The sequence below is a fragment of the Poeciliopsis prolifica genome, unplaced genomic scaffold (assembly GCF_027474105.1).
Source record: "Poeciliopsis prolifica strain line A6 unplaced genomic scaffold, Auburn_PproV2 SCAFFOLD217, whole genome shotgun sequence".
In the NCBI taxonomy this organism is placed as follows: Eukaryota; Metazoa; Chordata; class Actinopteri; order Cyprinodontiformes; family Poeciliidae; genus Poeciliopsis; species Poeciliopsis prolifica.
The window spans coordinates 2,225-29,084 of NW_026562592.1; the positions used below are offsets into that span (position 1 = coordinate 2,225).

The following is a 26,860-nucleotide window of genomic DNA, read 5'->3' on the forward strand; positions in this document are numbered from 1 at the left end:
ATCCCAGCGTTCAGCAGCATCATTGCATGTTTTCCTCCTGCATCAGTCGCTGTTGTGGATCAGCTACAGATGAAGGAAACCATCAGTCTGTCAACGTTCAGTTTCACCTCCAACAGCTGATTGTCTTAGTGAGGTTCCTACAAGTTCAGCTCACCAAGCTGCACTTTACCAAGATCTCTGTCTGCTGCAGCATGATGCTGCCTGCTGCAGCACGATGCTGCCTGCTGCATCGTCCCCAGAGAGCCTCAAGAAAAGCAGCTCGGATTCTTATGCTAATAAATCCTGTTTGTAGGGACAACAGCTACAGTGTTGATGTCATTACAATATAACCACAACAGATAACGGTGTGTTTTTAGCTCACACCTATAATCTGACACACTCAGCCAGCGGGCCTGATGCAGGCAGATCCTCTACTCTGACCTAGAAAAACATTTTGGAGGGAAAATCTCAGACAAACTTCATAAAAGCAAAAACGTTTCACTGGAACTAAACCCAAACTCTTTAAATCAACTTAGTAACAGATTACATGACATTGTAATGCAACACATAAACAGTTACAAGTATTTAATGTTATAAACATTACTGAGGGAGAGATAGCATTAGCTCACATCTGACCAGCAGCTTCTGTTGCTGCAGCTTCTGTTGCTGCAGCTTCTGTTCCTGCAGCTGCTGCTGCGTCACTGAAACATGTGCAACATCAGTAGAGGAGCTTCGTCTCAGAGCCAAACATCACGTTTCCTTTATTTATGTTATTTTATGGTACATGATCCATCAAACCATATCAAATACTTTGTCTGCTTAGTCACAGTTTTTCACTGAGATCTGAAAAAGTTTCCATGAAGCTCAGAAACCAAAACAGTTTTTGTGGCTCTCATTAAAAACACATCAGATTGTTGCTATGGTAGTTAAATAATTTTAAATTGTTTAATCTTTGTATGCTAAAACCATTAAATCAAATTGAGCAGCATTGATCATCTCAATAAATAAATGTTATTTTCTATATCTAAATGTTAAAATGTTAAAATGTTCCCTTTTTTGGGCCCCTGAAGGTTTGGGGCCTTATGGACTTATATTGGATTTAACAGAAATCCAATAATTGATATTAATTTTAATTGAATGTTTTTTATTTGTTGATTTTAATAGCTGCTGATTTAAATATAATTTCACTGGCGATGTTTTCCTGCAACATTTAATGATTCAGTAATATTTTTACATTTCCTGTCAACTTAATATCTTTTAATATAAAAACGGTGGACGCCTCGCGCCCCGATCGCCGGGCTGAGCAAGATTTCTGGGGGAAAAACTGTAAATAAATGACCTCAGCTACAAACTGAGCCGTTATTGTTTCTCACAGCAGGAACATGCAAGGTAACATGAGTTAAACTCAGCTGTGTTTTACTAACAATCACTGTGAAACTCAAGGTTTCTATGTTTCAATAGACATTAAGGAGTTGGCCAGACCTTTAATGTTCTCACGTTGATGGCTAAATAACTGTTAGCTGAACATAAAAACCTCCAGGCTCTTTGGTCAAAGCATCATGTTCTGCTGATCCTGCAGACACTTCACAGTCAGACAGGGACTGAGTTTCCAGTTCTCTCAATGGGGCCTGAAGGTTTTGGTGGTTGACAAAAGAAGATTAGACTGGACTACAGACTACAGACTACAGACGTTGCAGACTGACCAGGGCCGGCCCAAACCTCCATGGGGCCTGAAGCTAAATGTGGTTTTTGATCCTTTGTTTCTGCTAACAATGTGGACCGGCTGCAATCAACAGTTAGAATATTAGATCACTTCCACACCTGCTATAGATTTATTGCATCTCTGATGGTTCTGTTGCATTACATCCTCTGCATGTAGAATATAGAATATATTTATCAGCCAGTCGATTTCTGGGAGCTGATTTCCTTCATTTTGGGGATCGTGATCTGCTAATATTTAGAAATGAAGCCCATCTCATCCCCTGATCTCATTTTCATCAGCGAAGGTTTAAAAATCAGCCTCTGTCTTCTTCTGCTCTGCAGTGAGACGTTTGACTGACTGACCGGCCCACCAGGTCATGTCTGAATGTTAACAGTTAACAATATTCATCTCACTGTTGCCAACTCACTGACTTTATTCCTATATTTAGCAACATTTCAGACAAAGAAAATTGGTATAAAATTAGCGATCAGGTTTTTTAAAGATCAGTAATCAGCCAAAAACTGCAATCGGTGCAGCAATACACACATATTCATGACTTTCTTTGATTAAATTAATTTCTCTGAAGCATAACTCCAAAAGCTAAAGAATATAATTTACACCAGGTGAGTCTCTCTCTCCTGACAATATGGACCGGTACCAGTACCGGGTTGATTCTGAGCCTTCAAATTATTTAACAGAAATTCACAGAACTTAGAAGTTGATGTAAAATAATGTTTGTTTTAGCCACAAAATGATCAGCAGCAAACAACAAACCACCAGCTGCAGCTTAGAGCAGCTCAGTGATGTATTGATGCAGCAGCCATGCAGCCTGACGGGAAACATTTTGCTGGATGTCAAACATTGAGAAGTTTAAATTATTCTTATCAAACGTAATCAAACAACGTTTTGAACCAAAAAACCTGAGAAATGTTCAGAGTCCAGCAGGAGAATCGACTCATTTCAAGTTAAAACTCAGTTTCACACAAAGACGCAGCTTAAATGTTTGGCTGTTGAACTGAATCGTTCAAGATCTCAATAAAGTTAATAATCTATCAGCAGCTTCACAAATCTCTTTTATAAACATTACATTACCAAGACACATTAAAACAAACCTTTATCTTGGCTTCTTTCTATTCTCCCTGAATGATAAGTTCTTTTTTGAGACATTATTTTGCCAACTTATCTTCTGATCAGAGCTTTGGACGTCTTGATGCTCAAAGCTCAGCAGCTCATGTTACTGGCAAAGGGTGCGATACCACCGCGGCCACCAGGGGTCCCAAGAACATTTATTTTTATTTTCTACCATAAAATGATTTTTACATAATTTACCAAATATGTTGTGAAAACAAATCACTTTATGATCAAATTGTGTGTTTTTGTTGTTGTGATGACAGAAATCCTGATTAAAAACAGGAATATGGCTGCACTGTGGTGACGTTGGGGTTTAGCACAACCCACGTTTGGAGGCCTTCGTACTCGACGCGGCGGTCACGAGTTCGATTCCCAGACCAGGCGACATTTGCTTCATGTCTTCCCCTCTCTCCTTGCTGTCTCTCCTGTCAGGCTATTTTGGAATAAGGGCCAATAGTGCCCACAAAAATATTTGGAAAAAGAATATCATCAACTACCAGAAATACCAGGGCCTCAGGGAAGAACTGGAGAGGGCCTGGAAGGTGAAGACCACAGTGGTGCCTGTGGTCATCGGGGCCCTCGGGGCAGTAATCCCCAAACTGGATCAATGGTACAACAGATCCCAGGAACAACATCAGACATCTCAGTCCAGAAATGTGCAGTCCTTGGCACAGCCAAGATTCTGCAGAACCCTCAAGCTCCCAGGCCTCTGGTAGAGGACCTGAGCTCAGAGGATAAGAACCACCCGCGGTGGGTGAGAAGGGAATTTTTTTATATATTTCAGCTCCACTGAGGGGCCCGTTGGTGGCCCTGGGGCCCTTAGCAGCTGCTTATGCCTTGGGCCGGCCCTGAGACTGACATTGGAGTAATTTTTGAGTTTAATCTAATTATTGAAATATGTTTTCTTCATAAAAATTTATGGAGAAGAACCAAACTGGCCACTTTATTAGTCCAGCAAATCGTTTTTATTTAGTTTATTTTCTTTCTTTTTTCAGATATTGTTGGTCTGTATCAGCCTGACCTTAAAGCGTCTCTGAAGACGATGATCCAAGTCTCTCTGAAGGCGTCGCTGAACTGGAAATAAAACCGATCTGAACCAGATCGACACTGAGCTCTACATCACAGAGGGGTCAACTAGAGAGGTCAACCAGGAACATGAGGTCAGACAGATTGAAACAGCATCCAGGAAACAAGAAACAGTCAGAAGAGAAGACATCTTTAAAGTCCCACCTGGAGGAGATCAACCAATCAGAACAGTGATGACCATGGGCGTGGCTGGCATTGGGAAAACACTGTTAACACAGAAGTTCACTCTGGACTGGGCTGAAGGCAAAACCAACCAGAACATTGATTTTATATTTCCATTCACCTTCAGAGAACTGAATTTACTGAGAGAGAAAAAGTTCAGCTTATTAGAACTGATTCATGAACGATTCACTAAAACCAAAGGAATCAGAAACTTTGAATCGTTCCAGGTTCTGTTCATCTTTGATCTGGATGAAAGTCGATTTAATCTGGATTTCAAGAACAATCTGATCCTGACTGATGTTACAGAGTCCAGCTCAGTGGATGTTCTGCTGACAAACCTCATCAGGAAGGAACTGCTTCCCTCTGCTCTCCTCTGGATAACCACACGACCTGCAGCAGCCAATCAGATCCCTGCTCAGTGTGTTGACATGGTGACAGAGGTCAGAGGGTTCACTGACCCCCAGAAGGAGGAATACTTCAGGAAGAGATTCAGAGATGATGGAGAGAAGGCCAGCAGGATCATCTCCCACATCCAGAAATCCAAAAGTCTCCACATCATGTGTCACATCCCCGTCTTCTGCTGGATCACTGCTAACGTTCTGGAGGATGTGATGAAGACCAGAGAGAGAGAGAAACTACCCAAGACTCTGACTGAGATGTACATAGAGTTCCTGCTGGTTCAACTCAACATCAAGGAGGAAAAATATGATGGAGGAAAAAGAGCAAATCTATCTGGAGTCCAGAGAACAGGAAGCTGATTGAGTCTCTAGGAAAACTGGCTTTTGATCAGCTGCTGAAGGGAAACCTGATCTTCTATGACAAAGAGCTCAAACGGCGGCATCAACATCCAAGATGCTGCGTTGTTCTCAGGAGTTTTCACTGAGATGTTTAAAAGAGAGAGAGGGACACGCGACGTCTCCGTCTACTCCTTTGTTCATCTGAGCATCCAGGAGTTTCTGGCTGCAGTCTACATGCTCCACTGCTTCACCAGCAGGAAGTCAGAGGAGATCAAGACGTTCCTGGGAGACGAATACAGAGAAACATCTCTAGATGAGTTCATGAAGAAAGTCATGGAGAAATCCCTCCGCAGTAAAAATGGCCACCTGGACCTGTTTGTCCGCTTCCTTCATGGTCTCACTGTGGAGTCCAACCAGAGAGTCTTAGAAGATCTGCTGGGTCAGACAGAGACCAGTCCAGAAACCATCCAGAGAATCATCACCAACCTGAAGAGATGAACACTGATAGAATCTCTCCTGACAGAAGCATCAACATCTTCTACTGTCTGGTGGAGATGAACGACGTCTCATTTTATCAGGAGATCCAACGGCTGCTGGATTCAGGGAAGGAGCTCTCAGTGACTGACTGTTCAGCTCTGGCCTTCATGCTGCAGATGTCAGAGGTTCTGGATGAGTTGGACCTGGAGAAGTACAACACATCATATGATGGACGACTGAGACTGGTTCCAGCTGTGAGGAACTGCAGAAAGGCTCGGTGAGTCCAGATGTTTTCATTGTGTGATGCTGATTCAGCTCTATTGTCCTCCTGTTTCTTCTTCTGTCTTCAAGTTGATTCTGGATGTTTTTGCTCTTTATCTACTTCCTTCATCCTCTGGATTATTTTTCATAAACTTTATATTTTGTTGTTTTTACAGTTTCAGAAATATAAATACTTTGAACATTCAAACCTCCACTAACAAAAGCTGCAAAGTATCTTGTTGAACAAAGACAATTAAATAATAAAACAATAAAACCCAAAGTGAGAACTTTCACAATAAAACTAGATGATTACATTGATCCTCCAGTTGGTTCCAGGTTCAGGTTTCTCTCTTCCAATATTTTTATTGATCAGCAGAAAGTCTTCATGACAGTCAGTCTCTCCACTGGATGAATTTCCTTAATTATTTCCTTCCAGTCTAATGTGAATGTTCTGATCATCATCATCATCATCATCATCAGTGTTGCATGTTATTCGCCCAGGAAAACATTAAAACATTCTGGGGAGGAAATTTCACATGTTCTCTGATGAGATTAAAATAAGTTTGTGTCAAACTGACTGTCTGTTCGTGTCTGCTGCTCCTTTGTGGTGTTAATTTAAAAACTCAGCATGCAGAAGCTGCTGGTTGCTTATCTTGACTCTGAGAGCATTCTGCTAAAGAAACCAGGTTCTGCAGAGCAAGAGAGACGTTTTGTAACAAGCAGAAATATTAAGTAGGGAACTGGTTACAGGTCTGAGAACAAACACAAAGCGTTCGGTTCCCCATGTACACTCAATCAATCAATCAATCAATCAATCTGATTGATTGATGTACACTCACTGCTAAGTTAATGAGGAATATTCATGAATATTTATCTTATGCTAGTCGACACATACAGTTACTTTTAGCTATCAAGCTGCAGCATTTATGATGCTGCACTATGCTGCAGCACTTATGATGCTGCAGCTCGTGGTAAAAATGAGTCAATTTTTTAAATAAAGTGTTTATCAGAAAACCTAAAGATCAAATCAGGATTGATTTAACACCAGAGACAGAAAAATAGAGCAAAAGGTGATTTGAACTGCAGTTGGAACAATTATTGACAATATATACAGGGGTTAAAGTTAATCAATAACTGGTTCAATCCTCCATTAATCACAAACACTGAAAAATAAGTTGATTAAATTCATTAAAAATGTCCAAATGCTGATAAAGATCCAGTTCAGTTTCACCAAACCAAGAACCAAAGTACTGAAGAGGGAGTTGGGAAAGCATTTATTGATTTAATATAGATCAGATATTGACTCGATCAATATCTGCCGATAACAGATATTGATGAGTTATCGACGTTTGATTCATCAATTTCAACCTCAAATGATTCGTTGACACATTTTCAACTTTGGTTCTGACTAGAATTGGATGATTGTTTGCTGATTGATCATTGATTATGGACCAGAAATCAACCATTCTGACTATAATCCATCGTTGACGTAGCATCCTGTGCTATCAGGTCGGCTAACTCTGGGTCAGTTAGCGTTAGCAGTTAGCGTTAGCAGTTAGCGTTAGCAGCTCATCGTCTGGTCTTGTTACTTAATAGTTCCTCCCATAATGTTGTTGTTCTCTGATGGATCAATAAAAGCAGCAACGTGGCGATGAGGGTTCAGCCTCGGCCACAGACCCTTTCCTGAATCTGATAATCCACATTAATCTTAATCCTGGCAGAATGTGATTCATACAGACTGAAACAACCTATAATCTGATTATTAAAGCCAAATCTGTCCAGAGCTCAATAAAGATATTTCCAACACATTGAATCAAAAGCCTTTTCAGCATCTAAATGACTTTATTGATTCTGTTTAACCTTTGACCTGTGAGGTCAGGAGCCCACGTTGTCATGGGTTTGAATGTTGATGATAAAACCAGATTAAATCTGATCTGTGTCTGTAATTCCTGGGATTATAATATTCATCCAGTGTTGCTGCAGTGATCCTGTAATCAATGTTTCAAACTGATGTTGGTTTATGAACCACATCCAGTTTCATCTTTACCAGGTTTAGGAATCACTGACATCTCTGCTCTGATCCAAGATGGCGACGTTTCCTCCACAAAGTTCTGATCAAATCAATCCTTCAGCAGCCGCTCTGCCGGGTCGCCTCCTCACCTGCCGTCTGATTCCCTTTCAGTCTTTAATGACTTTATTGATCAGTGATTAGTTGTTAGTGGATGATTTTGATCTGTTCCTATCGATGGTGAATCCAGAGCAGCAGCAAAAACTGCATGAGGCTGAGAGCAGAACTGAGTGGAGGATCATTCAACAGATTCTCATGTGTTTTAGAGATCGGTGTCTTTATCTGTTGGATTTTAATTTATTGATAAATCTATTAGTTTGCTATCAGTTTCTTTGCTTTGATCTATTTCCATAATAGTTGAGTTGAATAAATTTATCCTTTTCCTCCATCTGGTTTCATAGAAACAGTTTCTCCTTGTTTCTCTGATTTGTTATTATTATTATTTTCCATACGTTGTATTTGTAGAGATTTTAGTTTTCTAATCTTTTAAACATTTCTCTCTTTCTCGTTAGAGAACCAGATAATTAAAGTTTTTGCTTCGTCCCATAAAATCCAGGGAGAAAAATCCTCTGTGTTGTTCTGGTTCAAATCATCTTTGAGTCGTTTTTCCTGAAATCTGTTAAATTTAGTGTCATTAATAAACTATAATTATTGTTGATTCTCCACAGGGTTTCTTTGGTTCATGACCCAAAAGGGTCCGGCCCTTTCCAGGCCCTGGTCTGGCCCAGATCCGGCCCTGGTCTGGCCCGGATACGGCCCTTTCCTGGCCCGGGTCTGTCCCTGGTCTTGCGCTGGTCTGGCTCGGGTCCGGCCAGGATCCGGCCCTTTCCTGGCCCTGGTTTTGCCGTGGCCCGGCCCTGGTCCGGCCCGGATCCGGCCCAGGTTCGGCCCGAGTCCGGCCCTTTCCTGGCCTGGGTCTATCCCTGGTCTTGCGCTGGTCCGGCCCGGATCTGGCCCTGGGCTGGCCCTGGTCCGGCCCTGGTCTGGCCCGGGTCCGGTCCTGGTCTGGCGCTGGTCCGGCGCTGGTCCGGCCCGGGTCCGGCCCAGATCCGGCCCTTTCCAGGCCCTGGTCTGGCCCGGATCCGGCCCTTTCCTGGCCCGGGTCTGTCCCTGGTCTTGCGCTGGTCTGACTCGGGTCCGGCCCGGATCCGGCCCTTTCCTGGCCCTGGTTTTGCCATGGCCCGGCCCTGGTCCGGCCCGGATCCCGCCCAGGTTCGGCCCGAGTCCGGCCCTTTCCTGGCCCGGGTCTATCCCTGGTCTTGCGCTTGTCCGGCCCGGATCTGGCCCTGGCCTGGCCCTGGTCCGGCCCTGGTCTGGCCCGGGTCCGGTCCTGGTCTGGCCGTGGCCTGGCCCTGGTCCGGCCCTGATCCGGCCCGGGTCCGGCCCTGGTCTGGCCCTGGTCTTGCGCTGGTCTGGCCCGGGTCCGGCCCGGATCCGGCCCTTTCCTGGCCCTGGTTTTGCCGTGGCCCGGCCCTGGTCCGGCCCGGATCCGGCCAGGTTCGGCACGAGTCCGGCCCTTTCCTGCCCCGGGTCTATCCCTGGTCTTGCGCTGGTCCGGCCCGGATCTGGCCCTGGTCTGGCCCGGGTCCGGACCTGGTCTGGCCCGGGTCCGGCCCGGATCCAGCCCTTTCCAGGCCCTGGTCTGGCCCGGATCCGGCCCTTTCCTGGCCCGGGTCTGTCCCTGGTCTTGCGCTGGTCTGGCCCGGGTCCGGCCCGGATCCGGCCCTTTCCTGGCCCTGGTTTTGCCGTGGCCCGGCCTGGTCCGGCCCGGATCCGGCCCAGGTTCGGCCCGAGTCCGGCCCGAGTCCGGCCCTTCCTGGCCAGGGTCTATCCCTGGTCTTGCGCTTGTCCGGCCCGGATCTGGCCCTGGGCTGGCCCTGGTCCGGCCCTGGTCTGGCGCTGGTCCGGCGCTGGTCCGGCGCTGGTCCGGCGCTGGTCCGGCCTGGATCCGGCCCTTTCCAGGCCCTGGTCTGGCCCGGATCCGGCCCTTTCCTGGCCCGGGTCTGTCCCTGGTCTTGCGCTGGTCTGGCTCGGGTCCGGCCCGGGTCTTTGCCGATCTCATAAGTATATTTTTAAAATGACCATTTCCAGTGGGGTGGCAGTAGGGGTGGCAAGGCCTCTGTTGGGGGTGGCAAATGCAATCCCTGCCACCCCTCTGTCTCCGCCTCTGCTGTCTGAAATGTTTTATTTTTGCTGGAGACCAGAAAATGATTTTAGTGAAAGTTCCAGTTTCATATCAATATCTGATACTTTGAGTCCAAAATGTTCCTAATAATCATTACTTACTGTCAACACATTGAATCAGGAGATTCTCTATGATCCATGCAGCAGAAAATGGATCCCAACATCTTCTAGTTACTGGAGAAATTTCACTGCTTCATCATGAAAAATGGACCCAAACACTGTTCTGGTTCTGTCCACCATGATCCATATCATCACTATAGTAGATCAGACTGATGGACTGAGAGTTTATCAGTCTGTCTCATCTCAATGTGTGCAGCCATATTAATGAGGATCATCTGCAGATCCTGGGTCACCTGGACCCGGTTCTGACCCAGTCCAGACGGTTCAGACCGGAAGGAGCAGCAGGACCGGCGCTGCTGCTGCTCTGCAGGACGACCAGAACAACGTGAAGCTTTTAGCTGCAGCAGGTTGACGACTGTCCATTTCTACTTTGTTAAAGCATCAAATCCAGCAGATGAACGGAGACAGAACTGGAGCATCATGTGTTTGTTCTGCTCCCAGTTTCCTCTGTGGCAGCATTTAATAACCTGCTGCTGGGAAACATGTTTCTATACAATATATTACTATTATTCATGATGATGCAGCAGATAGTGGCTCAACAAACCCAGAGATGCAGAGGTCCACAGCAGCTGGACTTCCTGTTCTGCTCACTTCATTTAGAACTCACTTCCTGCTTGATCTAAACGGTCTAGTCCAAGTCAGAGCTGTGAGCAGTTCCTCCTCCTCTCCATCATCTCAGTCGTTTCCTTCATTCAGCTCAGTCAGCCTCTTCATCAGCTGCTGCAGAGAAACTGAACTTTCCTTCACTGATGATAGAAGATCTTCAACATCTGACTGCAGCTGAAGGTCTGAGGACATGAAGCCTGGACCAGAACCAGAACCTGAACCTGGACCAGAACCAGAACCTGGACCAGAACCAGAACCAGAACCTGGACCAGAACCAGAACCTGGACCAGAACCAGAACCAGAAGAACCTGGACCAGAACCAGAACCTGGACCAGAACCAGAACCAGAACCAGAATCTGGACCAGAACCAGAACCAGAACCTGAACCGGAACCAGAACCTGGACCAGAACCAGAACCAGAACCTGGACCAGAACCAGAACCAGAACCTGAACCTGGACCAGAACCAGAACCTGAACCTGGACCAGAACCAGAACCTGAACCAGAACCAGAACCAGAACCTGGACCAGAACCAGAACCTGGACCAGAACCAAAACCTGGACCAGAACCAGGAACTGCACAGATTCTCTGTGGTTAAACTCAGTAGATATTGATCAGATTTTGATCAGATGATGATCAGATGATGATCAGATGATGATCAGATGATGACATCACTGTTATCATATTTTAGTCTGTTTATGATCCAGATTGATTTCATCAGAACTGAATTTATTTCTTCTCTAATCACAGACTTGGTGACTGTTCGCTCCTAAAGGCTGAATGTGAAGTTTTGGCCTCGGCTCTGAAGTCCAACCCAATCTGACTGAACTGGAAATAAATCAGATCAAAATAAGTTATGGTGGAGAATCTGATATGAAGCATCTGGTTGAGATCCTGGAGAATTCAGTCAGTAAAGTGAAGATTCTGAGGTTTGTTTTCTCTATTTATTCAATAAAATCATTTATTGATTCTTTAATCAATAGTTAATCAATTTAATGTTAATATATATTATTTAAAACAACCGTTTAATCATCAGAATAAAATCTCTAAAACTTTTGACCTTATTAATTATTTTCTTATTTCATACTTTGAGATTATTGAACTTTGTTTTTCAGTTTTTCACTTTAAAATGTTTTTGATGAACAAAATGAGTAAAATAATTGAAATGCTGTGAATGAATGATGGAGATGTTTCAGTTTGGTAAAGATTCAGATGCTTTTATTTCTGATTCTTTACATCAGAATGAAATGTTGATCCTCCAGAACACTGACGAGTTCAAATCCTCATTAATGAACGTCTAAGAAACCACTGATTGTAGAAAAGCAAATCTAGATGCAATGAATGAAAGTGAGGTTGCAGCAGCAGCAGGTTCCTCAGCTTTGTCCTGAGGCTGTGGTTCTGTTGGGCCGGGTCAGAGAGGAACCGTCTCCTGAGGAAATAATGGCCTCCATTGGCTTTCAGCAGCTTTAATAGGAACCCAAAGGCCATTAATGAAGAACCTGACTGGTTCTGATCCAGTTACCAAGTCGGGTCTGATGATCAGGAACCAGCAGAAATAGCTCAACTCATCCAGACTGATAGAAAACTTTGAGTTTCTTTGTTGATCAAATGTTCTGGTTCTGCTGGTTTGGACTCTTTAAACCAGTTTGACTGGATCAGATGTTAGAATCAGTTCATCATGTTTCTTTACATTCAGGGAAATTAATTTATACATTTTATTATTGATTTGTTCATATTTCAGTTTTAACTGCATCCTGTAGGTTCACATCTTTTATTCTTTATTCAGATTGTGGAGCTGCAGTTTATCAGAGACCAGCTGGACGTCTCTGTTCTCAGCTCTGAAGTCCAACCCGACCCGTCTGACAGAACTGGACCTGACCAGAACCAACCTGGAAGGTTCTGGACTGAAGGATCTCTGTGGTTTTCTACAGACTGAAGGCTGCAGACTGGAGACATTGAGGTATTTAATGATATAATTATTGATATTTCTGTGAATAATTCTATATAATTGATCATCAATCAAAGTTCATTTCTTCTGATCTAATCAATATTTTCTGAGTTTGTTCCTGGATCCAGAGTTTAATTTAGTTTCTCTGTGTACTGAGTTGGACCTGCTGATCTGAGGTCAGAACAGGACAGCATTCGGACCCCAGTGTAGAAATCCCCCTCAGGTCAAGCAGGTCAAAGGTCAACATGAAATCTCCCTTTATTGAAGATCCATAAATCCCACATTAGTTTTAAATCTCCTGCTATTAGTTGATGATGATCCCAGTCCAGGTTCACAGAGTCCAGGTGTTGCAGTGCTTTAACTAGACCAGATTAAGATCTGATATCCTGATCAATATTCCCATTTCTGCAGCGTCTCTGATGAACGATTCAGAACCAGAACCAAATGACCCACAATGACCTCACAGAGAAAAGGATCAATATTTTCTAGTTGATGGTTCAGAAACTGAATCAGCAAAATGATCAACTTTCAGAATGTGATGATATGATAAAAGGATTGAAATCAACCCGTTTCCATCTGTCATACTGAGCAATGAGCTGCAGTCAAATACAAGCAGCAAGAAAACATCATTAATAGATTAATGAAGAAAAACTGGAGCCATAAAATATCAGCAGATCAATGATGGACAGAGCAGTCGGAGAATCCAGAGCCTGGAAGGAAAACATGGAGAGAAAAACATCACTGAGTTTAAGATCCTCAGAAACTTTGAGACAAACTTTGAGTTTCTTTGTTGATCAAATGTTCTGGTTCTGCTGGTTGGACTCTTTAAACCAGTTTGACTGGATCAGATGTTAGAATCAGTTCATCATGTTTCTTTTACATTCAGGAAATTAATTTATACATTTTATTATTTTTCATATTTCAGTTTTAACTGCATCCTGTTGGTTCACATCTTTTATTCTTTATTCAGATTGAATTACTGCAGTTCATCAGAGACCAGCTGGACGTCTCTGTTCTCAGCTCTGAAGTCCAACCCGACCCATCTGACAGAACTGGGCCTGATCAGAACCAACCTGGGATTCTGGACTGAAGGATCTCTGTGGTTTTCTACAGATGAAGGCTGCAGACTGGAGACATTGAGGTATTTTAATGATATAATTATTGATATTTCTGTGAATAATTCTATATAATTGATCATCAATCAAAGTTCATTTCTTCTGATCTAATCAATATTTTCTGAGTTTGTTCCTGGATCCAGAGTTTAAATTTAGTTTCTCTGGTAACTGAGTTGGACCTGCTGATCTGAGGTCAGAACAGGACAGCATTCGGACCCAGTGTGTAGAAATCCCCCTCAGGTCAAGCAGGTCAAAGGTCATCCAGTCTAGAAAAGTGAATTCCTGGAATCTGACAGGAACAAATCAATAATCAATGATTGATGCTTCAACACTTTGATCAGAACCTGGAATGATTTTACTGACTAAAATCCTCCAACACATCATGACCCAGTACCAGGTTCTGGTTCTGGTTCTGGTTCTGAAGTCAGCAGGTCTTTATTGGAGCAGCAGCTTGTTGGCATTAATATTCATGAGAATCTTTAACTGGTTCTGTTGGACTGGTTAACCTGCATCCTGTTGGTTCACATCTTTTATTCTTTATTCAGGTTGATGAGATGCAGTTTGTCAAAGATCAGCTGTGATTATTTGGTCTCAGCTCTGAAGTCCAACCCGACCCGTCTGACAAGACTGGACCTGGGATGGAACAGCCTGAAGGAATCAGATGTTCAGCAGCTGAAGGATCTTGTAGAGACTTTATGGTAAGTAAATGTTTGCAGTGAGTCCAGCTGCTGTCAGCATATTGAACTAAACCCAGTCAGCATCAAAGCAAAGATCCAGTGTTCCCAGTAAAGCTGCAGCTTCTCAGTGGGAGGAGAATGGTTCAGGCTTCCTGATTGGACACAGCAATCAGCCAATCAGAGAGGCAGCAGCTTGCTGTGTTGTTGCTGTGTCCATGTCTCCAGGACGTCCAGCTGGACTCCAGCGTCCAACATGTCTAGAGACAGTGGTCCTCATTCATCAAACAGCAGCAGATCTGATCTCAGACCTGCTTGTTCTCTCAGTTCAACAGGAAACAACTGATCAGGTTCATCTTGGTCACAGCTCTGAGATCAGTCTGACTGGAAACCATCTACTGGATGTGCTGCGTCACTGACTGCTACTGGAAACACTCACTGATCTGCTCTCCTTCCTTCTTCTCTCTGCAGGTGGGAGACATATTGATGATCTCTATAAAGTAGAGAACGTCTCTGTGTCCTGCTGATCCTCAGAGGTTGAAGCTGCAGCAGTTTGAGTCTAAAGAGACTCTGGATCAAGATGATGACCTCTGACCTCAGAACATTTTCCATTTCAAATATTTTCTAGACGTCGATTGTTTGAAGATTTTCAGTTTTATTTTTCATCTGATCTGTTTGATGATCTGCAGGAACAAAAGAGAGAAAAATACTCTGAGTTTGTTAGAAAAGTTGAATTGAGCAAAAACATGAAGCATAAATTTCATTAAAAAGCTTTAAAGAGTTTGTTAATGGGACAAAATGTCATTTTATTCTGTTGAGGTGAAAAAGTTGATCTAAAATCAGACATGATAGCAGCTCTATAGATTCAGAGCCAAACAGTAAAACTTCCTCTGGATCTGTGGCATTAAATCCACTTGAGATCCAGACGTCCTGACCAGATCCTGCAGAGAAAAGAAACAATATTTGAACGTGGATCATTTGGACTCGGCTGCTTGGATGTGTGTTTGGATTTGAAAGGTTTTGTTGTGAAGCAGAAAGTTGATGAAGTTCACAGTGAAGACGACTTCAGTCCACCTGAAACCTGGTTTCACTCAAACCGTCTTATTCACTTTAAGTTTCTGATGCAACAAGAAGGAAGAAAAGGTCAAAGGTGAAACAGAGATCGACTCCATGTTGCTCACAGATGTGATGGGATCAGTTTGCACAGCTGTTGTTCAAGGAGAAGTTTTATTTTCCAGCTTTTGTTGATGGATGCAAATTTGCATCAGAAGATGAGAAAATAACTTTCTGTGGTTTATTTGTGTGGATTTAAAGTGGAACAAGTTTAAAGAAAAACTAGAGGAGAAACCTGAGCCAGCGTTCTGACAGACCAAACACTGAGGAACCAGAGTTTGCATCGTCAAAGTGACGAAATCATCTGAATGTTGTGACTCGTTTCCCATCAAATCCCTGACAGGAGAAGCAAAACCTCACGTCTCCAACATGAAGCTGCAACAGGATGCAGAACTTCCACCGAGCGTCACGTCACTCACAGCAGATCAGGAGCCTCGCTCTTCACCTCAACACCGCCTAAAACCTGGGACCAGGGGTTAAAGGTCATCTCCTGCACCTAGTGCAACATTTCACTCCTTATGAGAGCGCGTCTCAGTTTAGAGGCTAAAACCAGCAAGAAGCTTCAGAGTTTTCCTGCAACGTAGCTCTGGTCTATTGGCTTCAGTGAGGCTGGTTTTACTGAAGATGTGTTCAGGTACGCAGGAAAATTCAGTGCTGATACAGACGGGACGAGCGACTCCACCTCTGATGATGCTTGGATAAAAGTTTATATGTTCATGAGATGAAACAGTTAATTTTCCTCACATATCAGGACATTCTCCATCGGTCATCCTGCCGTCGTTCTGGATTTATTCATTATTTACATCATCAATAGAAATTGTTCAACCAGATGTTTCTCTTTGTTTTAATTTTAAAGTCAGATCAAGTCAGCTTACATTACTGTCATTAAATAAGAGTCACTGCAGGATTTTATTCAGTCTGATCAGAAAAATCACGAATCTGCAAGAAAGCTCAACAACAACAAGCAATAAAAGCGTATTGTTCTGAAGTGAACTGGATGTGCCACATTGTTTTGTGGGATTTCTTTGTGGCTCAGAGAACTTTATCTGTCCAATTTTCCCGTGATGAAAACCTTTCGTTAATTTGGGTTTTGATTGATCTGCATACTCAATCGCTATCATGGTCATGTGGCCGTTTTCTGACATGATCAAATTTTTTGTCCTAAACTCTGTAAAGAGTTTAACACAGCAGCTTTAGTTTCTTTTTAAATCTGTCTTCATTACATATAACTCCAAACAATGAATTATAATATATCAGAATAATATTTGAGTTAGTAAACTGTCAATATGACTGAGGAAAACTTCGTTTTTATCTAAACTCCACATTAAATGTAAATAATGCAGCATTATCAAGACTTTAGTTCCCACGATGGCCACCAGAGGGCGGAAATATCCCGCTCTCAACATAGAGGTGAGTTTGTAGAGCTGCAGCTGGTTTCTGACTTCTGTTAAGTTGATCACGTTTATATCTTTCTCATTATAAATATTGATATTGTGGTCTGTCTAATGGACTTTAATATATAGATGTGTTATTTACATACAAATAACTCTATATCTACCAAATAAGGTACATATTAATACAATAACAGGTTTGTTTGCCAAGATGCTGAGTTTCCGGTTTAGTCAGGAGAATTTTTAAGAAATAATTATTTCTGGAAAACAGAATAATTACTATAATTTGGCCCAATTATATAATAATAATAATATCGTAAGAAAATTGCACAATTAAGCTTTCTTACAATATAATAAACTTCCAAGCTAAAATGTACTTTCAGGAGAATATAGTTCCTTGTGTTTTACTTTGAAAGAACCCAGAGGAAGTGCTTTTCACATATCTGCTCTCTAGCTTTACTCTTGCTGTCGTTACACACTGTGTCCACTAGGGGGCAAAAGGCTAAGTTAGTAGTTAGCTACTTTCCCGCTCCTGATCAGCTAATGAATCTCTTGTTGCTCTCTTGGTGTTTCTACTGTTATTTCTTAAATCTGTTTCATATTTTAACATAAAATCAATGTTTTGTTTGTGAAGAAGAAGCAGCTTCACAGAGATGAACCAGATCGCAGACTTTGAGAGGAGCTAACGATGCTACCAGACCAGCAGGAGCTTCAGAGGAGCTGTGGCTCCTAAACTATTAATATCAGTTTAGGGCGGTATTTGCCCTCTAGTGGATCTAGATAGTAACTACAGCCACGTCATAAAGTTAGAGAGTTAACGTTGCACATTCACTTCCGGCTTGTTCTTTCACATTAAGATCGATAGAAACGGGTCATTTTACTGTTTGCTTTTATTTGAAATAATATATTTAACTTTTATTAAACAACAAAACCATACACAAAAGCAGCAAATTAAACTCCGCTGAGGTTTTTTCCACATGTAATTTTCTTATTTCTTCAGACAGATAAAAGTATTTAAATAACATTAATGTGTGTGATACATCAATTCACAGATTAACTCAGTCATGGTTTTCTGATTGATTGCGAAAAATTAATTGCAGACTCGGCAACAAATTTTCATTGAATCCAACCACTCGTAATATTTTAAACTGTATCAATTTTTCACATTTAATTATTCCCCGTAAGGTTTTTTCATGTTTAATGTTTGGATTTTCAGTGTGAACTAGAAGCAGCTCCACAGAGATGAAAACATCCCGCAGAGATTCCAAACACCGAATTTAAATATGTCAGAATAATATTTGAGTTAGTAAACTGTGGATAGGACTCAGGAAGACTGTTAGTTTTTCTCAAAACTCCACATTAAGTGGATATTAAACGTAACTACTGCAGCATTATCAGGACTGTAGTTCCCACTATGGCCACCAGAGGGCGGAAATACCCCGCTCTGAATATAGAGGCGAGTTGTCATTATAAATATTAATATTATGGTCTGTCTAACGAACTGATAGTTGATTTGACATATAGATGTGTTATTTACATATTGATAACTCATCTATATATCAAGTAAATTACATATTAATGTTTCCTGATTAAATAATTCACAGGTCTGTTCGCCAAGATGCTTTGTTTTCTGTTTTGTCAGGAGAATATTTTTGAAATATTTATTTTTTCTGGAAAACAGAATAATTACGATAATTTGGCTTCAGAGCCCAATAATGTAATTTATACCATACCGGAAGAAAATGACATACTTATGCTTTCTGATACATTCATAAACTAATAAGCTAAAATGTACTTACGGGGAAATTTAGTTCCTTGTGTTTTACTTTGAAAGAATCCAAAGGAAGTGCTAATCACATATTAGTTCTCTAACTTTACTCTGTTTGTCGTTACATACTGTGTCCACTAGGGGGCAGAAGGCTAAGTTAGCAGTTAGCTGGTTCCCGCTCCCGATCGGCTAATGAAGCCCTTGTTGCTCTCTTGGTGTTTCTGTTGTTATTTCTCAAATCTTCTTCCTATTGTAACATGAAATCAGTGTTTTATCTGTCAGTGTGAACTAGAAGCAGCTCCACAGAGATGAAAACATCCCGCAGAGACTCTGAGCGGAGCTAACGATGCTAACTGACTTGCAGCATCTTGTTTTACAAAAAACTGATTATCAGCAGCTGCAGATTTAAACTCTGATGCTGAACAGCAGCGACTGTACTTCAGTTCACTGATAATCACTCACTAATGTATTATTAAACTTATATAAAGGATTAAGGAAATTAATAATCGCTCATAGATTTATTATTAAAGTAGCGTAAATGATTTTAGTGTGTGGTTACAATGTGTGACCACAAGAGGGCGGTAGAAAGCGAGTCTCTTCCAGAAAACAAATTAAAAGTTAATCTGTTTGCTACAGTGCGCGGATATTTTTTATTTATTTATCAAAACATTTATTGGCTTTTCCATTTTATTAATTGTCCTTTCGATGATTTTATCCAGCTTGATGCTCTGATCTCAGCTGATTAAGCTTATCACTAATAAATATGATTTTGTTAATATTTGTAGCTTTTTGACACTTTGATTCTCAAAATTAGCCACAGTTAATATATATATATTTTTTTACAGAATGAAATGTAATGTTTTTCAGCTACATTTTTATCAAGAGTCATAGAAATGATTACTTTCTGAGTAGTTGTTGTTCTCTTTGTGTTTAAATGATTTTACCAATTTATCTCCGTCTCTAATAACATACAAGTATAAAATATATAGATATTATTCATAGGATTGAGTTAATAAAGCTGTTGTCATTAGAAACTATTTAGTGAAAAGTTTAAAGTTTATCGGTTTTATGATGGTTGATTGAGTTCTTACTGCCCTCTGGTGGTGAACTATCATAACTACAGTCATTTTGATGTTTATTTTTGTTTTAAGTTTTAGTTTATGAAGTCAGATCAAGTCAGATTTACATTACTGTTAAATAAAAGTCACTGCAAGATTTTATTAGAAAAAAAATCTTATTAGAAAAACGTTTAAAACAGCAGCTTTATTTTATGATTTACATCTATTTTTATTTCATATATAACTCCAACCAGTGAAGTAAAATGTGTCAGTATAATATATGAGTCAGAAAACTGCGGATATGTCTCAGGAAGACTGTTAGTTTCTCTCTAAATTCCACATTAATTGATATTAAAGTAAATGCAGCATTATCAGTACTGTAGTTCCCACTATGGACACGAGAGGGCGGAAATTCCCCGCTTTCAATATAGAGGTGAGTTTGTAGAGCTGCAGCTGGTTTCAGACGTTTGTTAAGTTGATCACATTTATGTCATTTTCATTATAAATATTAATATTATTATGGTCGGTCTAATGGACTGATATATAGATTTGTTATTAACATATTGATAACTCATCTATATCTCCTAAGTAAATTCCCCTCTTATGCTTTCTGATAGAATAATAAACTAACAAGCTAAAATGTACATACGGGAGAATTTAGGTCAATGTTTTATTTTGAAAGAATCCAAAGGAAGTGCTATTCACATAAATGCTCTCTGGCTTTACTCTTGTTGTAGTTGAAGACGTTGGACAGTCTGGGCCCCTAGTGTCCACTAGGGGGCCAGAAGGCTAAGTTAGCAGTTAGCTAGATTCCCGCTAATGAAGCCCTTGTTGCTCTCTTGGTGTTTCTGTTATTTCTTAAATCTTCTTCATATTTTAACATGAAATCAGTTTTTATCTGTCAGTGTGAACTAGAAGCATCTCCGCAGAGTTGAAAACATCCCGCAGAGACTCTGAGCGGAGCTAACGATGCTAACAGACTAGCAGCGGCTTCAGAGGAGCTGTGGTTCTTAAAACTGGAGCTTCAGCTCCAACAGAGCTGAAACAAACTCTGGTTGAGGCGATAAGATGCTGAGCTTCCGGTCTGAAGGTAGGAAAATATTTATGAAAAGTTAAATTATCCTGCAAACAGTCAGAATGATGTTGATGTTTTAGCTGCAGAGCCGCGAACTGAACTATTAATATCAGAGCAGGGCGGTTTCTGCCCTCTAGCGGACCCAGATGATAACTACACCTACTTGATAAAGTTAGAGCGTTTACAAACTACATTCTTTTCCGGTGAGTACTTCACATTAAGAGCCATAGAAACGAGTTCCTTTGTTAGCTTTCATTTGAATAATACATTTACTTCTGTTGTTTTTCTCTTTGAAACAATAAACTGTTATTCAAAAGCAGCAAATTAAATTTTACTCACCTCAAACTGAAATGATTATCAATTCATAAAAGTATTTAAATAACATTAACAACCAATCTCTGACCCGGTTCTATCTCTGACCCGGTTCTATCTCTGACCCGGTTCTCTCTGACCCGGTTCTCTTTGACTCTCTTGTGTTTATGAAATCAGTTCCTACATTCAGAGACTCAAACTGAAATGTTCTTTAGAAGAAACTTCATCTGGTTCTGATGTTGAAGCTGCAGCTTGAATCCGTCTCAGGATTCGGATCAGAATCCAGTTCGTATCACCGATCAGCATCACTGTGGCTCCAGAACCTGGCCTATCTCTACCTACAGACCGGAGGAGGCCAAGAGGTCAGAGGGCAGAACCAGAACTGGACCTGGTGCCGTCATGTCGATGTTTTTTAGATTTAATCTAAAAATTAAAGAATTTTTTAGATTAAATCTCTCTAATGTAGAATTAGATTTTGAGATTTAATTTATTTCTTTTCCTTGCTGCGAATCTCCGGTGAGTTCTGTGCTATAATTAGCTCGTTAGCTATCGATTAGCCACAAGCTAATGTTTTGCTGTTATGTATTAAAGGTTGGATTGTCATGAAATTTTATAGTTTAAAGTTGAAAGGAAAAAAACAATCGGCGATACTTGTTTATGGGTCAGAATGCATGTTTCTACATGATGTTTGTAAGTGAATTAGAAATGTTTCTCGCTAATATTCTGCTAATATTGGACCTTTTCTTTTGAAATGGTGACACTGATGAGGTATTTAATTTATTTCGCTGTATGGAATTTAAGAGTGCTAAAAAATAAGATATTGATGTAAATTCAGTGAATAGTATTTTTGTGATGTTTGTTGAGTTAAAAGACAAAAGTTATTTATCACAAGTACAAATAATTTTATCTACACGGAGAGGAGATAAAATTTCACTGAGGTGACTTAGAGTTGCATAATAACACTATAGTGAAAGATATTTATGCTACATGCAGGTTGTTGGTTTTTGTGTGTTGAGGAACAACACATGAAAAACAGCGAGCCAGGATCCACAAGATCAGATTCACATTGTGTCCACTACGATGCCAAAGAAGAACCTTCTGTTCCACTAGATGGGTGGGATTGGGTTAGGGTTAGCTACAACATGACATTCAGATCTGAAAACTGAACTGAAACCGAATCAAAGGAAAAGAAACCCCTGAACTTGACTGACTTGACTTAGGACTCCTAGAGGAAAACATTGACTATTTTGTTCTGTTCGTGTTATTGCCAAAATGTGTAATAAATATGTGTTTTGTTCAACTCTTTGTTTCACTTTTTCCTCCTGAGATGAACCTAGTTTCTGATACGCTAATTGATCATAAAGATTTATAGTCACTGATTCCCTTGTCGTACGTGACTACCAGGTTAGTAGACCTTACATTTATGATTAGAGTAATAATAAATACAAAATGTTTAAATTCTCAGTAAGCAGTGACCAGACTCTAAATTTGTGTGTTCTCTCTGCAGGTTTCTTATTTTGAAATCTACCTGGGTAAAATCAGAGACCTGCTGGACGGTGAGTCTGTTCTCCCACTTCCACGTTCTGACCTTCAGGAATCCACATTTTACTGAGGATCTTTCTCAATTCTAGCACCAGCTGAGTTTTGAGATCTTTGTCTTGCTTTCAGTGTCGAAGACGAACCTCGCTGCATGAAGACAAGAACAGAGTGCCCTATGTGAAGGTCAGTAAGACGAGTTTCAACTTCTTCAATGAGGGTTAGATCTGGTTTGACACAAACATATTTTCGATGTTTTTATCTGTAAATGATGTTGTTCCAGCTGTAACGGCCTGCTCTCTGTTTCAGGGCTGCACTGAGCGCTTCGTGTCCAGTCCTGAGGAAGTGATGGACGTCATCGACGAGGGAAAGGCCAATCGGCACGTGGCAGTGACAAGTACGTAAACATATTATTTATCACATTTATTCAATTATAACTTTTTACAAAAACAGAAAATATGTAGAACAAGTCTAAGACATGTTTTGTGCCTGCTGCAGATTTACCATTTTTTGTTTTATACTGAAGTCTAATTCTGCAATCATGAACTTTTTGATCTGTGTTTTGTTGCTGCATGCCTTTATTGATATCATTTAGACAAATAACACATTTTCTCTCAGTTTCAGCTGCTATACTGTGGATTTTCTGTGGCAAAATGAAATTTCACATCAAAAAGTACAAAAATAACCCTGAACTACCTACTGTTGGCCAGTAGGGTGCAGTAAGCCCGAGAGCATTTAAAATGCATTTGCAAAAAAATATTTGGTTAAAAATTATATTTCCATAAAGATATCAAAAATCTTGTTCAAAAACATATTTTTGCTGGTAAAATATTTCCTGTTAGGGTTTATTTTTCCTACTAAATATCTTTATTATGTTGTTGGATGGAGTAAAATCAGACGATCTTTTGGGAAATTGAGTTTTTCTCACCAAAAAACACAATCTGGTAAAATGATTATATGTGCAACTGCTGCAGAAAATGGATTAAAACAATCTTTTAATTGACTTTTTTATCTTCTGTCATCATTGCCTATGTGGCGTTGGCTTATTTAAAAGGGACTTTCTTTACATAAAATGAGCAGAAGATGATTTATGACTGATATATATTTTTTTTAATGAATGATTTTTCTGTTTTCTGCTGCAGACATGAATGAGCACAGCTCTCGCAGCCACAGCATCTTTCTGATCAACATCAAGCAGGAAAACGTGGAAACGGAGAAGAAACTGTCAGGGAAGCTTTACCTGGTGGATCTGGCCGGCAGCGAGAAGGTCAGTCTGAGATTAATGAGGTCGCATTCCTCTGCTGAGCTGTGAGATTCATAAAGTCCGATTGTTTGACAGGTCAGCAAGACCGGAGCAGAGGGGGCGGTGCATCAACAAATCTCTGTCGGCGTTGGGGAACGTCATCTCGGCTCTGGCTGAGGGAACGGTGAGTTGGTTCTCCCTGAGGTTCTGATGGAGCGAGTTGGAGATGGTTGATCTGATCCCGGTTCCCCCAGAAAACCCACGTGCCGTACAGAGACAGCAAGATGACCCGGATCCTGCAGGACTCCCTGGGAGGAAACTGCCGCACCACCATCATCATCTGCTGCTCGCCGTCCGTCTACAACGAGGCCGAGACAAGTCCACGCTCATGTTTGGACAGAGGTACTCCTGGCTTCTTCTCTGGAGCGACAGCTAAAGGAAACACATTCAGGTTTTGGATCTCGGCTGCTTCTAAGAACAGTCCAAACGCTGCGAAAAACTAAATGTTAATGTTATTTTGTTGTTGTTTTCTTTGGTTTACTAAAAACCTCCAGAATGTAACGTCACAAATTAGCAAACAGTTACCTAGCAACCCAAGCTGAGCTTCAGTATGTTTGATACAATGGCTGCTGGAAAAGACAAGAGTTTTGTGGTTGTCTTACCATCCAGAAACCATTCGCTGCATTCTTGTTGCTTGTGCTGGAGGCTCTTCTTGACTTGTTGTCTGGAGCCGACAAATATCATTTCAGGGGCCTCAAATGGCCCTCAGGCCGCAGTTTGGACACCCCATCTGTAGATGTTGATTTGAAGTAAAGTTGGGGAATTTAAAAGTGATGCTCCCTTTTTTTATTGTGTCCTCTCTCTGCAATGAATTGAGAGTGTAATCAGCTCCACATCATGATACTGCCACCACCATGCGTGTCAGATGTCATGTATGTTCGCCTGCAGTGTTTCAGATCTTTGGGTCGTGTGCAGGTGAAAGTTGATGTCAGTTCTGCAAACTAACTCAGGTGTTCAAAGTGAGGGACGCGGCCATTTACGGCCCGAGGACTGATTTAGTGCGGGACTCAAAGCACAAAAAGAAAATAAATCAGGACAAAACTACAACTTTTAAATGAAAATCATGTTAGATGCATCACACAGTGATCATCTGTTTCTAGCTTTTGGTTCCCTTCTATTGTCATGGTATCTAGAACATGCACTCATTGTCTTTTACTCAAAACTTCACATCTATGAACTAAAATCTGCTTTTAGTTGCTGGATTCAAGCTTCCAGGACATTTTATTTTATTAGCAAGAGTAGATAAATACTTTTTCAGTTTTTTTCAATTTACAAAAAATTCTACAAAAAACCCTCTGAGTAATTTTACTTTTAAATTTAAATATTTATGCTTTGTTTATTGTTGAGTATATTAAAAGAATCACAACAATTTTTGTGATTTTATTTGTTAAAAATGTCATTTTTTGGCTTTCAGTTATTTTGTCCCAAATACATTTGAACCCTCCTGATGTGCAGATGTTGTGATGGACTGATGGTGGCCATCTTGTCTGGTTCAGGGCGAAGACCATCAAGAACACGGTGTGTGTGAACCTGGAGCTGACCGCAGAGGAGTGGAAGAAGAAATACGAGAAGGAGAAGAACAAGAGCCTGAAGAGCGCCATCCAGAGGCTGGAGGCTGAACTGAACCGCTGGAGGAACGGTACGTGGAAAACGTTACAATCTGCTGAGTCTGCATTGTGCCCATCCTCACTCTTCCTCATCCGCTGTTGGTTAGTAACCACAGAGACTCCTCCTCCTCCTCTGTAGCCATTGTTCTTTAAATCTTGCTGAGTTTGTTGCTGATGGAAAATGTTCCTAAGCATTAAATCAACATCCCCTCTACACACACACACACACCACACACACACACACACACACACACACACACACACACACACACACACACACACACACACACACATATTCTAGCAGCTGCAGCCAGACCTGGACGGGTTTCTGGGTCTCTACGGCCTCATCATGACCGGCATGTTCATCAAGGAGAAGGTGGGTCCAAACCCAACAGAACCAGGCAGAACCAGGCAGAACATGTTTCCATGACGGGTCAAACCAGGAACACATTATTATTTAAGACCAAGATTATCATAATCAAGAAGACAGATCAGTAAACTTTACATTTTAATGACCATTTAGCTCTAGAACTGGAAAACATTTTAAATATCTAAAATCAATAAAACAAGTGAAATAAAATATCAAAACTATCCTTCAATAAAAAGCTGGTTGAGATTAAAACCTGTTTGTTTGGTAGAAAAAGGAAAACAATAAACAGTTTTCCTGAAACATTAAGTCATTTTTCTGCCTTTAACACATTCAGCAGTGAATACATGAGGATGATTGACAGCACTAAGCCCCTCCTCCTGGCTCTGATTGGTGGTTTTTGCTGCAGGTCGATATTTCACAGTCGATCAGCTTCATAACAAACTGTCATCACAAACATATTTTTATAAATTCGTTCTTTCAGACGGTTTGTGAGTTTTCAGAACTTATTCTGGACCTTCTGTGTTCCAGTTCTTCAGAACCAAAGCGAAGGGCTCAGACGATGGAACCTACGCTGTGAGTCCCGTCGTCTCGTCGTGTCGCAGCTCAGATTTTCTCTTGAATTCGTCTTCATGTGTTTTTGTGTTCAGTCTCTCAGCAGAGCGACGGGCGACACCTACGAGCCGCTGATGACCGACCCGGAGCGAGGACGGGTGAGTCCAGATGTCCGGTTCTGAAGGTTCTGGTTCTGTTCAGATGCTTCATCTTGTTTCTTCTCATTGTGTCTCTCAGAACCGCCGAGCGCCGGATGACTCCACCTACACGGTACCAGACGAACCGTCCAGAACAGAACCGCAGTGACCTCTGGATGTTTATCTAACTGGTTCTGTTTGGGTTTCAGGGCCTGCAGAAACGATCAGAACCGACGTATAAAGAGCTTCCTGTGAGGAGAGAGGTGAGCGTCTGAACACGATGAGGTTCTGTCAGGTTCTGGAACCGGTTGCATTAAAAACTCTTGTTTTTGCAGCGTCAGCGGAAGAACGAGCAGGTTTACCAGGTGAGTACCGACCGGACCGGACCGGA

The 26,860-nt window shown here is 41.3% G+C and overlaps 1 protein-coding gene and 1 pseudogene across 1 annotated transcript; both read left to right on the plus strand.

The window, feature by feature from the left end:
* Window positions 1–5,298: 5,298 nt before the first annotated feature.
* LOC129357005 (ribonuclease inhibitor-like) lies at window positions 5,299–15,036 on the plus strand. The gene is made up of 5 exons (XM_055026533.1): window positions 5,299–5,551; window positions 11,261–11,439; window positions 12,297–12,470; window positions 14,119–14,271; window positions 14,719–15,036. The coding sequence occupies exons 2-5, from the start codon at window positions 11,384–11,386 to the stop codon at window positions 14,732–14,734; spliced, it is 399 nt and encodes a 132-aa protein (XP_054882508.1). The 5' UTR covers window positions 5,299–5,551; window positions 11,261–11,383; the 3' UTR covers window positions 14,735–15,036.
* A 1,692-nt stretch (window positions 15,037–16,728) lies between these two features.
* Window positions 16,729–26,835, plus strand: LOC129357007 (kinesin heavy chain-like; annotated as a pseudogene).
* Window positions 26,836–26,860: the final 25 nt, after the last annotated feature.

What these genes read in the sequence shown, in the direction of transcription:
- LOC129357005 (XM_055026533.1), top strand. Translation starts at nt 11,384, where the DNA reads ATGAAGCATCTGGTTGAGATCCTGGAGAATTCAGTCAGTAAAGTGAAG. An exon ending in AGTAAAGTGAAGATTCTGAG is followed by an intron (nt 11,440 to 12,296) that starts GTTTGTTTTCTC and finishes TTCTTTATTCAG; the next exon opens with ATTGTGGAGCTGCAGTTTAT. An exon ending in TGCAGACTGGAGACATTGAG is followed by an intron (nt 12,471 to 14,118) that starts GTATTTAATGAT and finishes TTCTTTATTCAG; the next exon opens with GTTGATGAGATGCAGTTTGT.